Raw genomic sequence first — 18051 nt, forward strand, 5'->3', positions numbered from 1 at the left:
GTGAGTCCCTGCCTCTCTTTGCTCTACTTCTCATTGAGGTGATCAGCCCACCCCTGGGTCACAGCACTTAAGACTGCAGGCATGGTCTCACGTAATGGAACACTCCTGCCTTCACAAAAGCCACTGGAAATTAAAACACACCGAAAGCAAGTGTGTCAAGGAAAATGGTTTGCACACAGCCTTCTCCCTGCAGTGCTACTTTTCTATGTGCGGATGTTATTTTTGGTATGGAGGAGTTTTCCATTCAATCAGCCTACTCTTGCATTCTAGGAACCTAGGAAGCTGCCCTTATACTGAATGAGACTGTAAAAGTCCCTTTGTCATTGAAGCAGTATACAAATGAATAATAAAATTAAAAATAGTGTTATAATAGCAACAAATAATAATAATGATAATGATAATCAGTATTGTCCATGCTAACTGGCAATTGTCCTCCAGAGTTTGGGGCAAAGGACATCCCCAGCCCTATGTGGAGATGCTGGCGATTGAACCTGAGACCTTCTGCATGCAAAGCAGCTGCTCTGCCACCGATCTGTGTCCCTTCCCCTAAAGTGGCAAGAGCCACTGAGATCCCACCAGTGAGAACACAACACTCCTCTAAACCAGTTCCTTAAGGGGCAGCACTGGGTTTGTGAGTCCTCAGGAAAAGAGGAACCTCATTTGGGTTTCCCAGATAAAGCGAACGGCGAACTCTCAGCGCCGCCGCTGGGTGATTGGGTACTTGAATATCCACCTCGTCAGCACGAGATAACAAGCAGCTTGATTTCTCAAGGACTTTTGCCTCGCAGAGTTTGCAGGCTGGAAAAAACTCAAGGCAAAGATTTCTTCAGAGATAGTTAAGAGATTTATAAGGGGATCTCTACATGTAATTGGATTGTTTATGTTTTTTAAAAGTTGCTTTATGGTTTTAATTGCCTTTTGCAAACAGCCTCGGGCGGGGGGGGGGGGTCCTCCCTAGCATCATCAGCATGCCAGAACAATGTTGTTGCTTGTTGTTTGTTTTTTTGCAAGGGAAGCAGAAGGCCCACGATTCAATCCCTGGCATCTCTCAGACAGGGCTGGGAACGTCCCCTGTCTGGAAACCTGGGAAGTTGTTGCCAGTCAATGTAGACAATACCAGGCTAGATGGACTAGTGGTCTGACTTTGTATAAAGCAGCTACCCATGTTCCCATGTTTTTAAGCCCAGGACGAGCATCAGCAGTGGGCATTTGAACTACAGCAGTTACCCAGTGCTGAAGCCAGGCCTGAGGCAGAGGTGGCCAGCACCCACCAAGTAGGAGGTGGTGCAACTCTCCTAGATTACCGTATTTTTCGCTCTATAACACGCACCTGACCATAACATGCACGCAGTTTTTAGAGGAGGAAAACAAGAAAAAAATATTCTAAATGAAACAGTGGGTGTATGATTTTTGTGGTTCATGCTGTGGCCACAGACATGCGATCTGACGGTGAGTTTGGGGTAGCCCAATGCAAAAATCCTGAGGATCCATGTGGATCCGTGCTTTGTAACCACGTTTTAAGTGGGGAGGGAAGGAAAAACACTCAAGGGACAAGGAGCACACGTGGGGGGTGTGGAGAAGGATGCTGCTAATAATGCAGGAGAGGCTCCTCTCCGGCTTTGCTCCTTTAGAACAAGCAGGCTCTGCTTCTCTCCCTCCTCCCCGGCAACAAAACCACGATAGTAACCACTCTGAGACAAATCAAGAAAAATTGCGACCAACACTCTCCCCCAACAAGTGCAGTGAGGTCAAAACACACACACACACACACACACACACAGAGAACAGGCCCTAAAGTCGCAGGGCGCTGGGAGAGCGCAGGGGCGCAGGGAGAGTGAATGGAAGCAAGAGAAGGAGAACGATGCCTCACACACACACAGACACACAGTGTCAATCCTAAAGTCGCAGGGGCGCGCAGGGGCGCTGGGAGAGTGAACGGGAAGCAAGAGAAGGAGAACGATGCCTCACACACACACAGACACACAGTGTCAATCCTAAAGTCGCAGAGGCGCGCAGGGGCGCTGGGAGAGTGAACGGGAAGCAAGAGAAGGAGAACGATGCCTCACACACACACAGACACACAGTGTCAATCCTAAAGTCGCAGAGGCGCGCAGGGGCGCTGGGAGAGTGAACGGGAAGCAAGAGAAGGAGAACGATGCCTCACACACACACAGACACACAGAGTGTCAATCCTAAAGTCGCAGAGGCGCGCAGGGGCGCTGGGAGAGTGAACGGGAAGCAAGAGAAGGAGAACGATGCCTCACACACACACAGACACACAGTGTCAATCCTAAAGTCGCAGGGGCACGCAGGGGCGCTGGGAGAGTGAACGGGAAGCAAGAGAAGGAGAACGATGCCTCACACACACACAGACACACAGTGTCAATCCTAAAGTCGCAGAGGCGCGCAGGGGCGCTGGGAGAGTGAACGGGAAGCAAGAGAAGGAGAACGATGCCTCACACACACACAGACACACAGAGTGTCAATCCTAAAGTCGCAGGGGCGCAGGGAGAGTGAAGGGGAAGCAGGAGGAGGAGAACGATAGCTCAAGCACACACACACACACACACACACACACACACACACACACACACACAGCCCCTACAGTGGCTAATCCAAAATCGGACAGCAAAAAACTGCAGGCAGGGACAGAGAACACGGGGTTGTTTTAAAGCAGCCAACTCCCGCTCTGCTTCTCTCCCTCCTCCCCGGCTCCGCTAGCTGACAGGAGCCACTTACACCCGCTTTGCTGTTTCAAAGCGAGCCACGGACTGCTCACGACTGCAGCAAATTCCCCCGCCATCTGTAGGCATTCGCTCCATAACACGCACAGACATTTTCCCTTACTTTCTAGGAGAGAAAAACTCCGTGTTATGGAGCGAAATTTATGGTAATGTTCGCCTTTCAGGTACCCCTTTTAAACTTTCTGAGCACGTGGTGATAAGACTGTTGGATGTACCTAAACAAGCTCTAAGGATGCCATAGATGGCAGTGGATTTAACCTCTAAGCTGCTGGGCCAAAGAGAATCCTTTTTCTACTTCCCCACTAGTTCAAAGCACAAAGCTTAGTGGTAGAGGATCTGTTTCGCATTCATCTGCAGAAGGTTTGGGTTCAAAACCTGCCATCTCCATGTTATGTTATGTTATGTTATGTTATGTTATCTTATCTTTGTTATGTTATGTTATGTTATGTTATGTTATGTTATGTTATGTTATGTTATGTTATGTTATGTTATGTTATGTTATGTTATGTTCAAGGCTGCAAATGACCCCTGAATTTGGGGAGATATTGCCCATCAGTGGAAACAATACTAATCTAGATGGGCCAATGGTCTGACACAGTGTAACTCAGCTAGCTTCCTGTATTCCCATGTTTGCCCCACAGGCCTATGATTCTTAGTATCTAATGCAGCTGCTTTTCTTCCTCCTCTCCCCCCACCCCACCCGGCTTTTCCCACCTCTAGAAACCTGTGGGACTACGACGTGCTCCTTTGGGGCCATATGTGTGGGTGGGCAGTGCATCTGCCCACGCTGCGAGAAGCAACCTTTGGCCCGAGTGTGCGGGAGCAATGGCGTCACCTACGACAATGCGTGTGAGCTGCGGGTGGCAGCTTGTCAGCAGAAAAAGGACATTGAGATATCAAGGACGGGCCCTTGCGAGGATGGTAAGTCTTCTCTGCCTCCTCCCAGCAGCAGGATGGTAAGCAGGAGCGGAGAACTGGATCTGGCTGGCATGGCAGATCCTACACCCATGGACCAGCTTTGACATGTGATCAGGGCCCACCCATCTCTCCAAATTCAATGGGTCTTATTATAACTGCTGATCAGTGGTGGTAGTAGGCTCCTTTGAAGTCCCTTTACAGGGGCAGCTTTATGCAGCTGATCCCAGTAGGGCTTGCTATCAGTGCCGATGAGCTGATTGGCACTGACAACAAGCGCTTCTTGCAAAGGAACAACCAGGAGCTCACTTTAAGCTCCTTCATCTTCCTTTGTAACCACATCCTTTCCTGCTCGGCACCTGACATCACATATATCAGGTGTGGGGCAGGTGGGCATGGTTTGGGAGAAATGACATCATGGACCAAATTGAGATGCGTTCCAGGCCTCATTTGACCCACAAGCCAGAGGTTTCCCACCTCAAAGTAAAACATTTTCCAGTAGATCCATTTTCCTTTCATTTCTGAAAAGCATAGCCCCAGAACTTGTTTAATACTGAAACAAAAATTCAGAAAAATGACTGAATTTTCAAAACTTGAGCTTTGGAATCTAAATTTGACCTTGAAATTCAAAATTGTTCTCTTTTGATCTGCTGAATGAATGAATAAATGAAACTAAATCCTTACTAAATTCCTGAGACAAGTCATCTTGGTCAAATATTGATACTGTCCCATGCAGGCTGTTGTCCCCTCACCCCACCACAAAACTTACTGATCATAAACTCCAAATTTTGCCTTGCCAGTTTAGCATTTGTAGCAAAAGAATGAATCTTTCTGATAGATTCCAGGTCCCTGGCTTCCTTCTGTGGCCTCCCTTTGAAAGTCTTTTGCTGAAAAAACGATGGCTTTACGGTCAGCAGCAAAGGTGTCCCTGAGGAATTCAAAATGTTCTCCCATCTGTTTTTAGAAACTTGGCATATATATTTTTTGGCCTCAGGTTTTTGCCTGTTTATTCTTACGCACAGACAGTGTGGCCTGTGAAGGAGGTTCTGACCCTCCCTTTGTGCCCACCCCCTCACTTCCTCCCTCGTTGCACCTGAGCCCTATTGTAGGCCAGGTGTGCTCTCCTCCTGTTGCCTAGCAACCCCTTGCACACCTCTGAGTTTGGGGTGCGTGTGCTCGCGTGTGAACTCTGTGCGCGTGTGGAAGCTGCTTTGCTTCTCTGTTCATTAAGCTTCCCTGCCTCCCGGTTCTGTCACAAGCTGCTCTTCCACCCCCCTCTTTCCCTCCCATAACCCTCCTTCTCATTGTCTTTTTATCTGCCAATAATGAAAGGTGACTGCACGTAATAGGCCTCGGCAAAGAGGTTTATCAGTGCTTTAATTTCACACTTCAAAGAGTGGAGGGAGGTGGGTGGAGAAAGCACCCGGCTGCTGTTCTCGTTCCTCTCTCACTTTCCTATCACCGTGGGAGGAAGTTAGGACGAAAAGAGGACAAGGCAGGGCCCTTATTTGGCCAAGCCTCAGCTCCAGAATGGCACTGCCAAGAGCTCAAGCCAGTCTCTTTAAAGCATGTGAAGGAAGGAGAAAGGAGAGACTTTGAGAGCAGAAGGCAGGGATAAGGAACCTCAGACCCCTATACCATATATGTCCCCACTCCAGGGCTCTCTGTCTTGCCCTCAGATTAATAATAATAATAATTTATTTATACCCCACCCATCTGGCTGGGTCTCCCCAGCCACCCTTGGCGGCTTCCAACAAAGCATTAAAATACAGTGATCTGTTAAACATTAAAAGCTTCCCTAAACACACACTCCCTCCTTGAACGTTTTTGCCTGCTAGAATGTGTCCTACAACTCTGACAATGCTTCTTGTTTGCCTGGATGGAGGCTGGAGAAGGGCGTGTGGGTGTGGGTGTGGGTGTGTGGAAACAAGCCTATACAGAGGTAAAATTGCATATCATTTTATTTAAATTAAATAAATAATTTCTTTTTGTTGCTGCTGCTTAGTTGTATTCAGTGTTAGCCCTACGCGGAGTATAATAATAGATATGCCTCACTAAGGCTCATTAATTCCCATGGGTCTACTCTGAGTAGGACTAGCACCGGATTCAACCTATAGTTATCAATCCGCTCCACACTCACTTGTGCTTCTGGCCACCACCCCCCCCCCACTGGTTTATTGCCCCGAAAGTTGCCTAGAAGGAAATGTCATCCTTGGGCTGAAAAAGTTTTCCCCACCCATTGACAGAACAAGTGTATCTCTATGAGTGCTGGCTGTTAATGGGGAAGCCCAGCGAATAAAGAAATAAATCTGAGATTTGAGATGCCAGAGTCAGTGGGTAGGCAAACTAAGGCCCGGGGGCCGGATCTGGCCCAATCACCTTCTAAATCTGGCCCATGGACAGTCTGGGAATCAGCGTGTTTTTACATGAGTTATTTGTGGGGCCTGCCTGGTGTTTTTACATGAGTAGAATGTGTGCTTTTATTTAAAATGCATCTCTGGGTTATTTGTGGGGCATAGGAATTGGTTCATTTCCCCCCCCCAAAAAATATAGTCCGTTCCCCCCAAGGTCTGGGGGACAGTGGACCGGCCCCTTGCTAAAAAAGTTTGCTGACCCCTGTTCCAGACCTTGCAGATCCAAAAATGTCATTGCTAGAAATGTTTGAATCCAGGCAAACTGGACCCTACAGTTTCCTGGAAAGAGAGGTTGATTGTCAAACCACTCTGGGAATTGTAGCTCTGGGAGGGGGGAAAGGGGTCTCTTAACAACTCTCAGCACTCCTTAACAAACTACAGTTCCCAGAATTCTTTGGGGGGAAGCTACAACTGTTTAAAGCTGCTTTAAGGTGCAGGTGGGGCCCGAGTCCGCGACGTTGGTTTCAGCATCTCTCCATCCCAGAGATAAGTCCTTGCCTTTGTGTCTCTCCATGCCAGTGAAGAGAATCTGCTCTCTCTGGGAGTCTTGCCTCTTGTTCCAAAGCTGCCTCTACCATGCTGCGCATGCGATTTAGCCAGGGCAGGACTTCACCAGGAGTTGGGCAAAGGCTGAGGAAGGGAGCAGGCAGCAGAAGATGGCATTTAATCAAAGAGTCCTCCTCATGGAACTCCAAGTTGCTGTCCCTCTGGGAGAAGCACTTGAATAATTCTCTGTGTTAACGCCAACTTTCTGCCTTTGATCGCTCAATAAAAAGGAAAAAAAGGAAGAGGGGGAAAAGTATGAAGAGGGGGCACTTTGAAAATTTTTTAAATAAATAAATAGCATTTCATTTGGCGCAAATTCAGAGTAATGCAGGTAAGGCTGAGGAAACCAGTTGGAACTCAGCTCTGTGTGAACTCTTATTAGGGAGATGTTCCCTCACGCCGTGCAAGTTTGGAATTTGATACTGAAATAGCTCTGTGTGGGGATGTGGTTGCAGTTAATAAACAAAGCAATTCGTCCATTTCTCTGTGCCTAAAGGTAAAGGTAAAAGTTAAATTCTGCAACCAGTGTCAATGAGAATGGTTGAGCGTGGATTCCAAATCCATAGCCAGAAAGTCTGCAGAAGGATATAAGGAATCGTGGCAGAGCAACCAAATCATACATGGATGATGGCCTAGCCTAGTAATTAAACCCAAATTCCCTCCAGGTGTTGTGACTCCCAACTCCCATCTGCTCCAGCCAGCATGGCCTAGAACAGGCACCCCCAGCTGTTTTGGGACTACAACTCCCACAATCCCTAGCTAACAGGACCAGTGGTCAGGGATGATGGGAATTGTAGTCCCAAAATATCTGGAGGACAGAGTTTGGGGATACCTGGCCTAGGATAAAGGAGTGGGTGGGAGTTATAGTCCGCAAAAGTTAAAAGTAGTTTGACTAACTTGGCAGATGGCAAGTGAAAAGCTTCACCCTTCCTGCTGTAACCTCCTGTATTTCCAGTGCTATTTTCCCCTCTTTCTCTTAGAATAGCAGTGGCACCCACCTGAAGGTGCCGAAACTGAGTTCTTGTGCGTCCCCCCGGAAAAGCCCCATGTCTTTCTATGCTGGCTGTGGAGGAGGGGGGGGCAATGTGCTTTTCTCCTTGACTAGCTCACTTGGATGCTTGACTAGCTCACTTCTCCAGTAGCCTACTGCATGCAATTCCTTGTCACGTATGGCTACCAGGCTAGTGTTTGAATGCAAGTCAATTTTATGATTTATAAATGTATTTTTATTGAGTTTAAATATGATAACAATGTTGAGAAAACAAATGGCCAATTACACAGAGTTTGCAATGTATCAGTCTCGTTGATATTTGAAGCAGTATTTATTGGGACAATTCTGTTCATCTAAAGTACTGTTTTCTATAGAGCCCTATGTACGGGGAGGGTGGGTAATATGTGCCTTTTGACAATGACACACATTCAATAAATTTGTAACAAACCATATGCCATTTATCTGTCATCGATACATACCTTTGTGCATTGACCTGGTAGGTGAGGGTGTCCATTAAAACAATTTGCCATTGTTCTTGATATCGGAATCCTAGGAGATTAAGATGAGAAGTCTTCCAGTGTTTTGCAATTACTAGTCTAGCAGCAGCTGCTGTTAGCATAATTATTAAATCCTTTAAGTGTGTATTCTTCACTGAACCTTCAAAGCTCATTAATAATAATTATTTATTATTTTATTAATTATTCCATGAAATTTATATACGAGTTTATTTTTTTATTTAAAAAACCCTCAAAGCAGTTTGCAAAAAGCATAAAACAATAATATTAGTAAAAAATTTTTAAAAAACATTCAGAAAATTAAAACCAGAGATAAAGTAAACACTGATAATTGGGCAGGGTTATCTAAAAAAAAGGGTTCTTAGCAGGCACTGAAAATAGTGCAGTGAAGACACTGCCTGATGCCATTAGACAGGGAGACCCAAAGTGCAGGTTCCACCACGCTAAAAGATTGATTATAATAATGCTTTAGTCAGGTTTGGCTGTACGTTTTGACCAGTAATCTTGCTGATTTCATTGAAAACTTCTAACCAAAATGTTTATTTGTAAGACTACCACAAGTGGTAAAAAATGCCCAACGTTTCACCACAATTTCTTAGCCCCATATTTTCCAAAGGTATTCAGTTTGGCTAGGAAGCTGCCTTGCCCTAGGTCTAACCTGTTGTCCAATTAGACCAGGGGTCAGCAAACTTTTTCAGCAGAGGGCCGGTCCACTGTCCCTCAGACCTTGTGGGGGGCTGGACTATATTGGGGGGGGGGGGAGAAATGAACAAATTCCTATGCCCCACAAATAACCCAGAGATGCATTTTAAATAAAAGGAAACATTCTGCTCATGTAAAAACACGCTGATTCCCGGACCATTCATGGGCCAGATTTAGAAGGCAATTGGGCCGGGTCCGACCCCCAGGCCTTAGTTAGCCTACCCATGATCATTCTAGACCAGTCTTAGCAACTCTTGAGTGGCAGCAGCTCTCCAGGGTTCCAGGCAGAAAGAGACCTTTTTGCATCCCACGAACTGAGCCCTTCTGCATGCAAAACAGGTGAGTTGTTACTGAGATATTACCACTCCCATCCCTGGGCCAATTAATCATTTGAGCCTGCCTTGTACCAGCCCATTGACCCATTTACTCCAGAATTGTATACCCTGGATGTTGGTGGTTCTCCAGCATCTCAGGCAGAGATAAGTCTTTCTTTCCCATTAGCTTCTGCCTGTACCTTTTAGCTGGGATTGAACTTGGGAACTGCTGCATGCCTCTTCCCCTGCAAATTCAGCATAACTTGCTCTGCGGATCTTGAGGAGGAGCAAGGAACTACGCAGAGCATGAGATGCTACCTTATAATAAGATTACTTGCTTATCCAACCCAGTGACCTCTTGCTCTGACTGGTAGCAGGCCTCTAAGGTTCTAGCCAAGTCCAGACATAGGATGCTGCTTTGTGGTGAGTCTGATCATTGGTTCACCTAGCTCAGTATTGTCTGCACTGACTGGCAGCAGCTCTTCAAGGTTTCAGGAATGGAATCTCTGTCAGTGAGCTACAGTTCCTTTCTTACCTATATAGAGATGCCTCCTCCCTGAAGGTTCAATTAACTGGCTAAGGATGCTTGAGTTCTAAAATATAATTAATAATAAAATGAGCAGTAGTGGTATTATACCTATAAGACTTGATTATAGTTTTAAATGAGCACTGGAATTTGAGCACCAAATTCCACATATTTCTTTATTTTTTTAGATTACTATAATATCCCAAGCTGGGTTTCAACAGCACAATGAAACAGAACAATTAACAAGTGTAAAATAAGAAAGGTAGTGGGGGGGGGGGCAGAAACCAGTTCCATTTGGGAAAGCAGTGGGAAAACAATTCCACATATAAAAACAATACAAACGTTTAAAAACAATTCCACCCACAACAACAGCTACAGAACAATGATGCATGACTCAAACCTGCGCCGCCAGTACCTAACCACTAAGTTAATTGATTTACCAACGGAAACACATGCAATTAATCTGCTGTGATTGCTCCAGTGCTTAAATATAATAAGAATAAGACTATAAGTTCACTGAGTGCAAAATTCCACACACGTGTGGTGGGATCACATAAATGAGGACAACACAGTCCTGATTAAGGCAGCGTTTATGTAGGGAACTGTATTTTTTTACTCTGCTTTTCTTTCCTTGGGCAGAATGTGGGTCAGGAGGATCTGGCTCTGGGGACTCCAACGAGTGTGACCGGGACAGCTGCCGACAATACGGTGGCTCGTGGGATGAGGATGTGGAAGATGACCGCTGTGTGTGTGACTATACCTGTGGAGCTGTGCCAAGGAATCCAGTAGGTGTTGAGAGCCCATGCTGTCCTTAAGCCTAGCTAATCACCCATGGCAGGGTTTTTGTAAGCAACTCAGGGTATTATTGCAGCATTTGGGGCTACTTAGTTTGTAGAAAAGGCAAGTAAAAAGGTAACATGGTAGAATCATGGAAGAAGCTGAAGGTGGTAAGAGACAAGGGCTGGGGTGTGAAAGGGCACATTTGCAGCAGATTGATTTTCTTTTATTGCATATGTGAATACAGCGGACAGTGATTGTCTTACAGCAGCTTAGAAGATTTTCAAGTTGGTTCGATTACATACCGTATTTTTCGCTCTATAGGGTGCAATTTTCCCCCTCCAAAAATTTAGGGGAAATGTGTGTGCGTCCTGTGGAGCGAATGCAGGCTCCCTCCGCGCTCCGGAGGCTTTGCGTTGCTTTCACTGAAGCCTGGAGAGCCAGAGGGGTCGGTGTGCACCGTCCCCTCTCGCTCTCCAGGCTTCAGGGATAGCCGCCTGAAGCCTTCAGAGCGCAACGCGAGTTCCCGCTGCGCTCTGCAGGCTTCAGGTTCCTTTCACTGAAGCCAGGAGAGCAAGACTCTCCTGGCTTCAGCAGAGAGGGAGAGCTGCGCAGCGCCCCTTCAGCCAAGCGGGAGTAGAAATGGAAGGGGCTCCATTTCTCCTGCCGCTTCGCTGAAGGAGCGCTGAGCAGAGAGGGGGAGAATTTTTTCCCCCTTGTTCTCCCCCTCTAAAACAAGGTGCATCCTATGGTCCGGTGCGTCCTATAGAACGAAAAATACAGTACTTTTTTTCTCTTCCATTTTATTGGATCCTTATCAGCTGTTTTCCTTCTACCTGTAATATGTGCTGTGTTTATTTGTACTGAGTTGTACCTTTGTTCGGAGGGTTGGGCTCGTTTGGTGCTTTGTATTTCTCTAGGAATGGTCAAGCGGTATGGATTACATTATAAATAATTTATTTATTTTTTTAAATGATCAGGTGTTTGCACAAGCCTAAGCATAAAGTGATGCTTCCTTCCAAGGCATACCCTCTGCCCTTGGTAATTTCTAAGCTTGTCTTGTGTGCAGTGGCGTAGCGTGGGGGGTGCAGAGGGGGCCGAACGCACCGGGCGCAACATCTTGGGGGGGGCGCTCGCACTCGTAGCTCTCTGCCCCTACTAAAATCCACGGGTTAGGGGGCGCAAATTACTTGCCTTGCCCCGGGTGCTGACAACCCACGCTACGCCACTGCTTGTGTGTACAACAGAAGGAGATGGAGTTACCTCCTCTTTCTCTTCCCTGCAGGTATGTGGCTCTGATGGTGTGACCTATGCTAATGAGTGCGAACTCAAAAAGACACGCTGCGAAAAGCGACAGGATATCTATGTGACGGGTCAGGGCGGCTGCCGAGGTAAAGCTCTCATGGGGGTCTGGCAAAGCTTTCAGTCAACCCACATCCCTTTGTCCTGCGCTGGCATCTCTTGTTTACTCCCCGCCCACCTCCCTAGATCAGGGATAGGAAACCCATGTGTTGTTGGACTCCCAACTCCTATCATTTCTAACCTGTGTATTTTTGTTTTTTGTTTTCTCCATAGGAACCACAATCCTACCTCCTCCACTCCTCCACTGCAGCCAGACCGTTTATGGATGCTGCCCAGACAATGTGACCTTGGCTCTTGGTGTTGGCTCTGCAGGCTGCCCCAGTGAGTTAAATATGTACTTCATTTTCTTCTTTTGTCTTGTGATAGTGGGGATGTTAAACACCGATTCCATGGGACTTCCCTGAGCTGAAGAAATAGCTTTCTAAGGCCAGGGAGTGATCACAGGCAGTCATACCTAGAGCTGCATCTGAAGTTGTTGTTGTTGTTTAGTCGTTTAGTCGTGTCCGACTCTTCGTGACCCCATGGACCAGAGCACGCCAGGCACTCCTGTCTTCCATGGCCTCCCGCAGTTTGGTCAAACTCATGTTAGTAGCTTAGAGAACACTGTCCAACCATCTCGTCCTCTGTCGTCCCCTTCTCCTTGTGCCCTCCATCTTTCCCAACATCAGGGTCTTTTCCATGGAGTCTTCTCATCTCATGAGGTGGCCAAAGTACTGGAGCCTCAGCTTCAGGATCTGTCCTTCCAGTGAGCACTCAGGGCTGATTTCCTTAATAATGGATAGGATTGATCTTCTTGCAGTCCATGGGACTCTCAAGAGTCTCCTCCAGCACCATAATTCAAAAGCAGCACCTCTAATGCAGAAGGAGCTGATTGCAGGAGGCAGAAGATCTTGCTTGGAGCTCAGGCAAAAGCAGGAGACTAGATCCTGATATTTACATCAAGCCTGGCCAGTCCAGAGATCTGCCAATCCTGGGGGATGATGCTGAGCACAACCTGCTCGCCTCTTGTGCCTGAAGATGGCAGGCACAGAGGGAGAACTCTGGATTTGTAGTCCCATTCTGAGCACATTCCTGCAGGCGCTCATTGTCTGAGTTTGCCATTAGAGGGGGTGATGTGTGCATTCATTGCCTTGGCCCCCTCCCTTTCCTATAACCTCAGAATGTGCCCAGTGTTTTAAACTGTGTGCATCCCAGTTTCAGGGCTCCCTTCCTCTTCGCCGCAGCCGGCCACATCCGCGAAGGTTTTATTAATATTTTATAAAATAATTAGCCAGAGACGGCTCTTTAACCTAACGAGATGAGAAAGCATTAGCAACATTTTTAACAGCTGAGGCTGACAGCCAGCTGGTTCACGGGTATCCATTAGGGCATCGGCTGGTCTGTGGCCATCGTAGGCGAGTGTGCCGAGATGAGGCAGTCTTGATTGGGGATGTAGAATCATTTCATGCGCCATATAATTTAATAAGAGGAAGCGTTCTGAAAGCAGCTTTAATCGCACGGGAGCTCCTGGGCTGTGGAGTCACAGAGGTCACCAGTAAGGGTGGGCAGCGGGGAGGGGCTGGCTGGCTTCTCTCATGGTGCCACACTGACTGCTTATGCAATGTAGCCACTAAGAGACTGAGCCATGATCTGGGCCTCATCTTGCTATTAAGGTTCAGAAAAGGGCAAGCAGAATGATCCGCGGGGTGGAGCAACTCCTCTACAAAGAAAGGTTATGACATTTGGAGCTGCTTCTCCTATTTTTGGTTAAGAGCAAAGATCTGTATGAGAAGACATCAGTAGCGTAGCGTGGGGGTGCAGGGAGGCCCGGCCGCACTGGGCGCAGCATCTGGGGGGGCACGCTCGCACTCGCAGCTCTCTGCCCCTACCTGGCTCACTCAGGGTTAGGGGGCGCAAATTACTTGCCTTGCCCCGGGTGCTGACAACCCACGCTATGCCACTGGAAGACATGGAGATAGAGATGTGCAGAATTCTGCATGACATGGAGAAAGTGGATAGAGAAAAGGTTTTCCCTGTTTGCATCTCCAGGAGATGCAAAGAGGTTCGGGGAACATTCTTTCATATGTGGTGGACTTGTAAAAGAGTAAATGAGTATTGGGAAATGATACATAATGAATTTTTAAAAATGTTTAAAAGTACCCCCCAAATCAGAGTCCTTTCTGTTGGGGATAATTCAGGCTGAAATTCCCTGGTGTCAAAAAAAAGAGAAAAAGGTTATTTATGTATGCCACTACTGCGGCCCGTGTTTTGTTAGCCCTCAAATGGAAAACGAGTGAGGTCCCAGCCAAAGAAGAGTGGCAACTTAAGTTGACAGAATATACACAGCTTGCAGACTTAACATATAGAATAAGAGAACAAGAAGAACATACTTTTAGAGAAGATTGGAAAACGTTTATTGAATATATGGGAAATAATTGTACAGCTGAAAACACTGGCAGCATTAAGATAAATTCAACAGTGTAAATAAGTTACGATGGATGTAATAATGGAATACTGAATGGTATAGTTTCTGAAAAATATTCAGGGATTTATGATATGTAAAATGAACCATGGAAAGAGAAGAAAGGAAGTCATCAATATCTTAAGGAGGTAAAAATGAGTACTTTAAATTGTAAAACAGAAAATTTTATATATAATAGAGAGAAAAGGTTTCCCCCCTCTCTCATATAAAGCTAGAACTCAAGGAATGAAGCAGAACATTGGAAGATTTCAGGAGAGACCAGAGAAAGTCCTTTCCCCTTTGAAATTCGCTGCCACGAGTGGCAATGATGGCCACAAACTTGGATGGCTTTAAAAGAGGATTATATAAATTAATGGAGGACAAGGCTGTCAGTAGCTGCTAACCATGATGGCTTCGTTCTACCTCCCCATCAGAAGCAATATGCTTCTGAATGCCATTTGCTGGGAATTGCAAGGGAGGAGAGAGGACTCTTGCTCTCAAGTCCTGCTTGCAGGTCTCCCATAATGGGCATCTAGTTGGCTATTGCGAGAAGAGGACCAGGCGGGCTGCTGGCCTGATCCAGCTAGCTCTCCTTATGTTCTGATGCACCAGATGGGTTCCAGCAATGCATTATCTTGCACCGCTCCATACCATGCCACCCACCTTAATGTGCAATATTGGGATAATAAGGCAGACCTACTGTCACGGTCTGGTCTATGGACGATTGAAGTCCTGGCTGAGGACGTCGGGACTGGGGGCAAGATGGCAGGGTGGGAGCAGGAGCAAGAGTCCAGAAGCCAGGGGTCTGAGGGTCAGGAAGCGGGGAGTCAGGAAGCCAAGGTCCGAGGATCAGGAAGCAAGAAGCCAGATGCAGCAAGGCAGGAAACGTGTTGCTGTGGCAAAGAGCTGAAGGGAAATGCTGACCTTATATCCCTTCCCGGCTCTTGCCATCAGGTGCAGTGAGTTACCAAGCAGCCTCGCCTTGCCTCTCCAGAACAAACTTAGGAAGGCCCCAGTCCTGCGAAGCCCTACTGGTCACAGGGCCTGGCTCCTGCACACACTCCTGATACCTACCTTATACGGCATGTCTCTGTGAGAGTTGCAAAGCTAGGTGTCTGTGAAGCAGCCATTTAAAAACTTGTTGGCTCTAAGAAGCCTTCACCATAACCTGCCACAAAAAGTGCAGGGTATGGCAGAGGCATTGTGGGGAGTGTTCCAGGCTGCAGACTCAGTTGACATCAGACTCCAGCTAGGATTGTCAAGCCTCACTTTTCACCCTGCATGAACTAGGACGTGCCCAGAACATAATAAGGATTAGAAATGTGGCTTAGGAGATGATTGGCAGTAGGAGGGTGAGAGTTCTTTTTCAAGGAAGCTTTTCTGCTGTAATTGATCACTTAATTGAGGAACATCCACAGAATCCCAGGCGTCTGCAGGACACTGTTCGAAAGCCATTGCTCTTGATCAGGGATAGCCAGTGCAATGCCCTCTGCTTGTTGCTTGACTCTGACTTCCATCTGCCCCAGTCGGCATAACCAGAGGTCAAGTATGATGGGAGCTATAGCTCCAGCAACACCTGGAGGTCAACAAGCTGGCTGCCCCTGCTCTATTTCATCATTTTTATTAACTATTACTGGTTTTTTAGGTGATGATGGTCCTTGTAATGGCCAGTGTGTGGTGCTACATGCCATCAGGCCTGTGCATTTCTTCTGTGTCCCCGTGGTTTGCATATTACACGGAAAGGCCATAGCTTAGTGGTTAGAGCATCTGCTTCTTGTGCAGAAGGTCCCAGGTTCAATCCTTGGCATCTCCAGGTAGGGCTGGGAGAGGACCCAGTCTGAAACCCTGCAGAGCTGCTGCCAGTTAGTGTAGACAGTACTGAGCTAAATTGCCCCAAAATCTGACACAGCATAAGGCAGGTCCCTAACCACACGAGTATCCATAGGTCTATGGTACAGCACCTGCTCTGGGTGCAGAAAGTCCCACATTCAGACACCATCATCTCCAGGTAGGGCTGAGAATGATTCCTTTTCTTAAAACCCTAGACAGCCACTGCCAGTCAGTGTAGACAGTACTGAGCTAGATGGGCCAATAGTCTGATTCAGTATAAGACATCTTCCTATTTTCCTGTTTGCAGAAACTAGCATAGGACTTCCCCACCTTGAGATCTTCTGCCTTCATGGAAGGTGGGATGGAGTGTGGGGAAAGGGGCAGTGACAGACCTCTAGGCTTGGAATTCCCACAGCTGTGAAGGTGAGCTTAAAAACATCCAGGTGTTGTGTTGTGAGATCTTAGAGCCCTAGAAAGGACAAGAGGAAAAGCAATGATCATCAGGTTCAGAGCAACCCAGTTTTCAGTCACTCATACCTATTGCTCATGGTGTTAGGCATCACTTCCCCGTTTGTCAAGCCAGCTCCATTTGCGCCCCCTTCCTAAAGTTTATCTGCTGTGTCTTGAATCAAACCTCTCTTTAACTTGTGTCTCGCTCATGCCCTTGCGTCCACAGCAGGGGGTATAAATCAAGATGTAATCACCGGCCTGCAAACTGTGCTGCAGGACTCAGATTTATTCCCTGCGGCCAGCTTCTGCAATAATTTCCCCCCCTCTAGTGTTTTCCTGCAATGGAAGGAAAACATTCAGCGTCACATAAGCCACTTTGGTTTGTCCAAGAATCTCTTTCTGGCCTGCCTCAAGAGTGAGCAGCTTCAAGGGGAATGGCTTATCTGCCTGTATCTGCCCAGGAACCAATGTTCTTGTACCTGCTCCCATAGAGGAACAGACAGAGGGTTGGACCGTGGGTGCATCCACATTTGATTCCCAACAGCTGGGAATTTGCATGCAGACAGCAAGGAGCAGATGGACCTTGGCTGGGAAGTTTTGCATGCCAATAAGCCAATGAAATCTGAGAACAATCTCTTTTTGACATTGTGCGAGAAAGCAGCTCCACATAGCGGGGCAGAAAGTAAACAAGGATGGAAGAGGGAAAGCCCTACAAAACTGTACAGCTTGAAAAGTAGAGTTCCTTAAAAACCATGTACTGTTTTGTTTCAATTGCTAGTATTTCTCAAGAAACAATTTCACAGGAGAAATATGGAATGTGATAGTGGACATAGAACTCAGCTTTCTGAGAATCCCAGGTTGTTATTATTAGCTTCTTTGTCCTCCTCCTGTTCCTCCTCCACCAGTTTTCAGTGCTTATCGCGGCAAAGAAAGTGTTGGGAGGCAACTCAGTGTTGCCTTAGCTCAATGATACAGCATCTCCTTTGCATACAGAAAGTCCAAGATTCAATCTCCAGCACCTCCAATAGAAGGATCAGGCAGTATGTGATGGGAAAGACTCCTTGTCTGAAATGCTGGGGTTCCCCTGCCAGTCATTGAAGACAATCCTGAGCTAGATGGACCAGTGCTCTCACTCAGAATCAGGCAGATTTATTATTATTATTATTATTATTATTATTATTATTATTATTCTACCCCACCCATCTGGCTGAGCTTCCAGCTAGAGAAGAGACCGAATAAAGCACAACGGCATACCTCCATTGCTCTCCAACCCCCCATTATAAATTATGAAAAGCAAATAAAAGTAGGATGCTGTATAAAATAAGACAATCACACAATCCTGCATAATTTAGATAGGTCACGGAAACTGGTTCATTTTTTAAAAATATGAAAGAAGGCTCAGATTCTTAGGAACCAGAATCCTGTGGCTTTTCTGTGTCCTTTGTTGATTTGCAAGCATATACAAAACATTTCCACAGCTACCACTGTTCTTTCCCACCCCCATTTCTTTCTTCTCAATCACTAT

At 46.7% G+C, this 18051-nt stretch overlaps 1 protein-coding gene across 5 annotated transcripts in view; it reads left to right on the forward strand.

Moving 5' to 3' along the window:
• The window catches only part of AGRN (agrin), a 243119-nt gene that overhangs the window by 175891 nt on the left and 49177 nt on the right, over positions 1–18051 (forward strand). For all 5 annotated transcript variants that reach the window (XM_083752360.1, XM_083752361.1, XM_083752362.1 and 2 more), the window contains 4 exons: positions 3465–3665; positions 10307–10452; positions 11730–11835; positions 12020–12127. In XM_083752360.1, the coding sequence (XP_083608486.1) occupies positions 3465–3665; positions 10307–10452; positions 11730–11835; positions 12020–12127 (561 nt within the window). The remainder of the gene's footprint in view (positions 1–3464; positions 3666–10306; positions 10453–11729; positions 11836–12019; positions 12128–18051) is intronic.

This window comes from Podarcis gaigeae (assembly GCF_964106915.1).
Source record: "Podarcis gaigeae genome assembly, chromosome: 8".
Lineage (NCBI taxonomy): Eukaryota > Metazoa > Chordata > Lepidosauria > Squamata > Lacertidae > Podarcis > Podarcis gaigeae.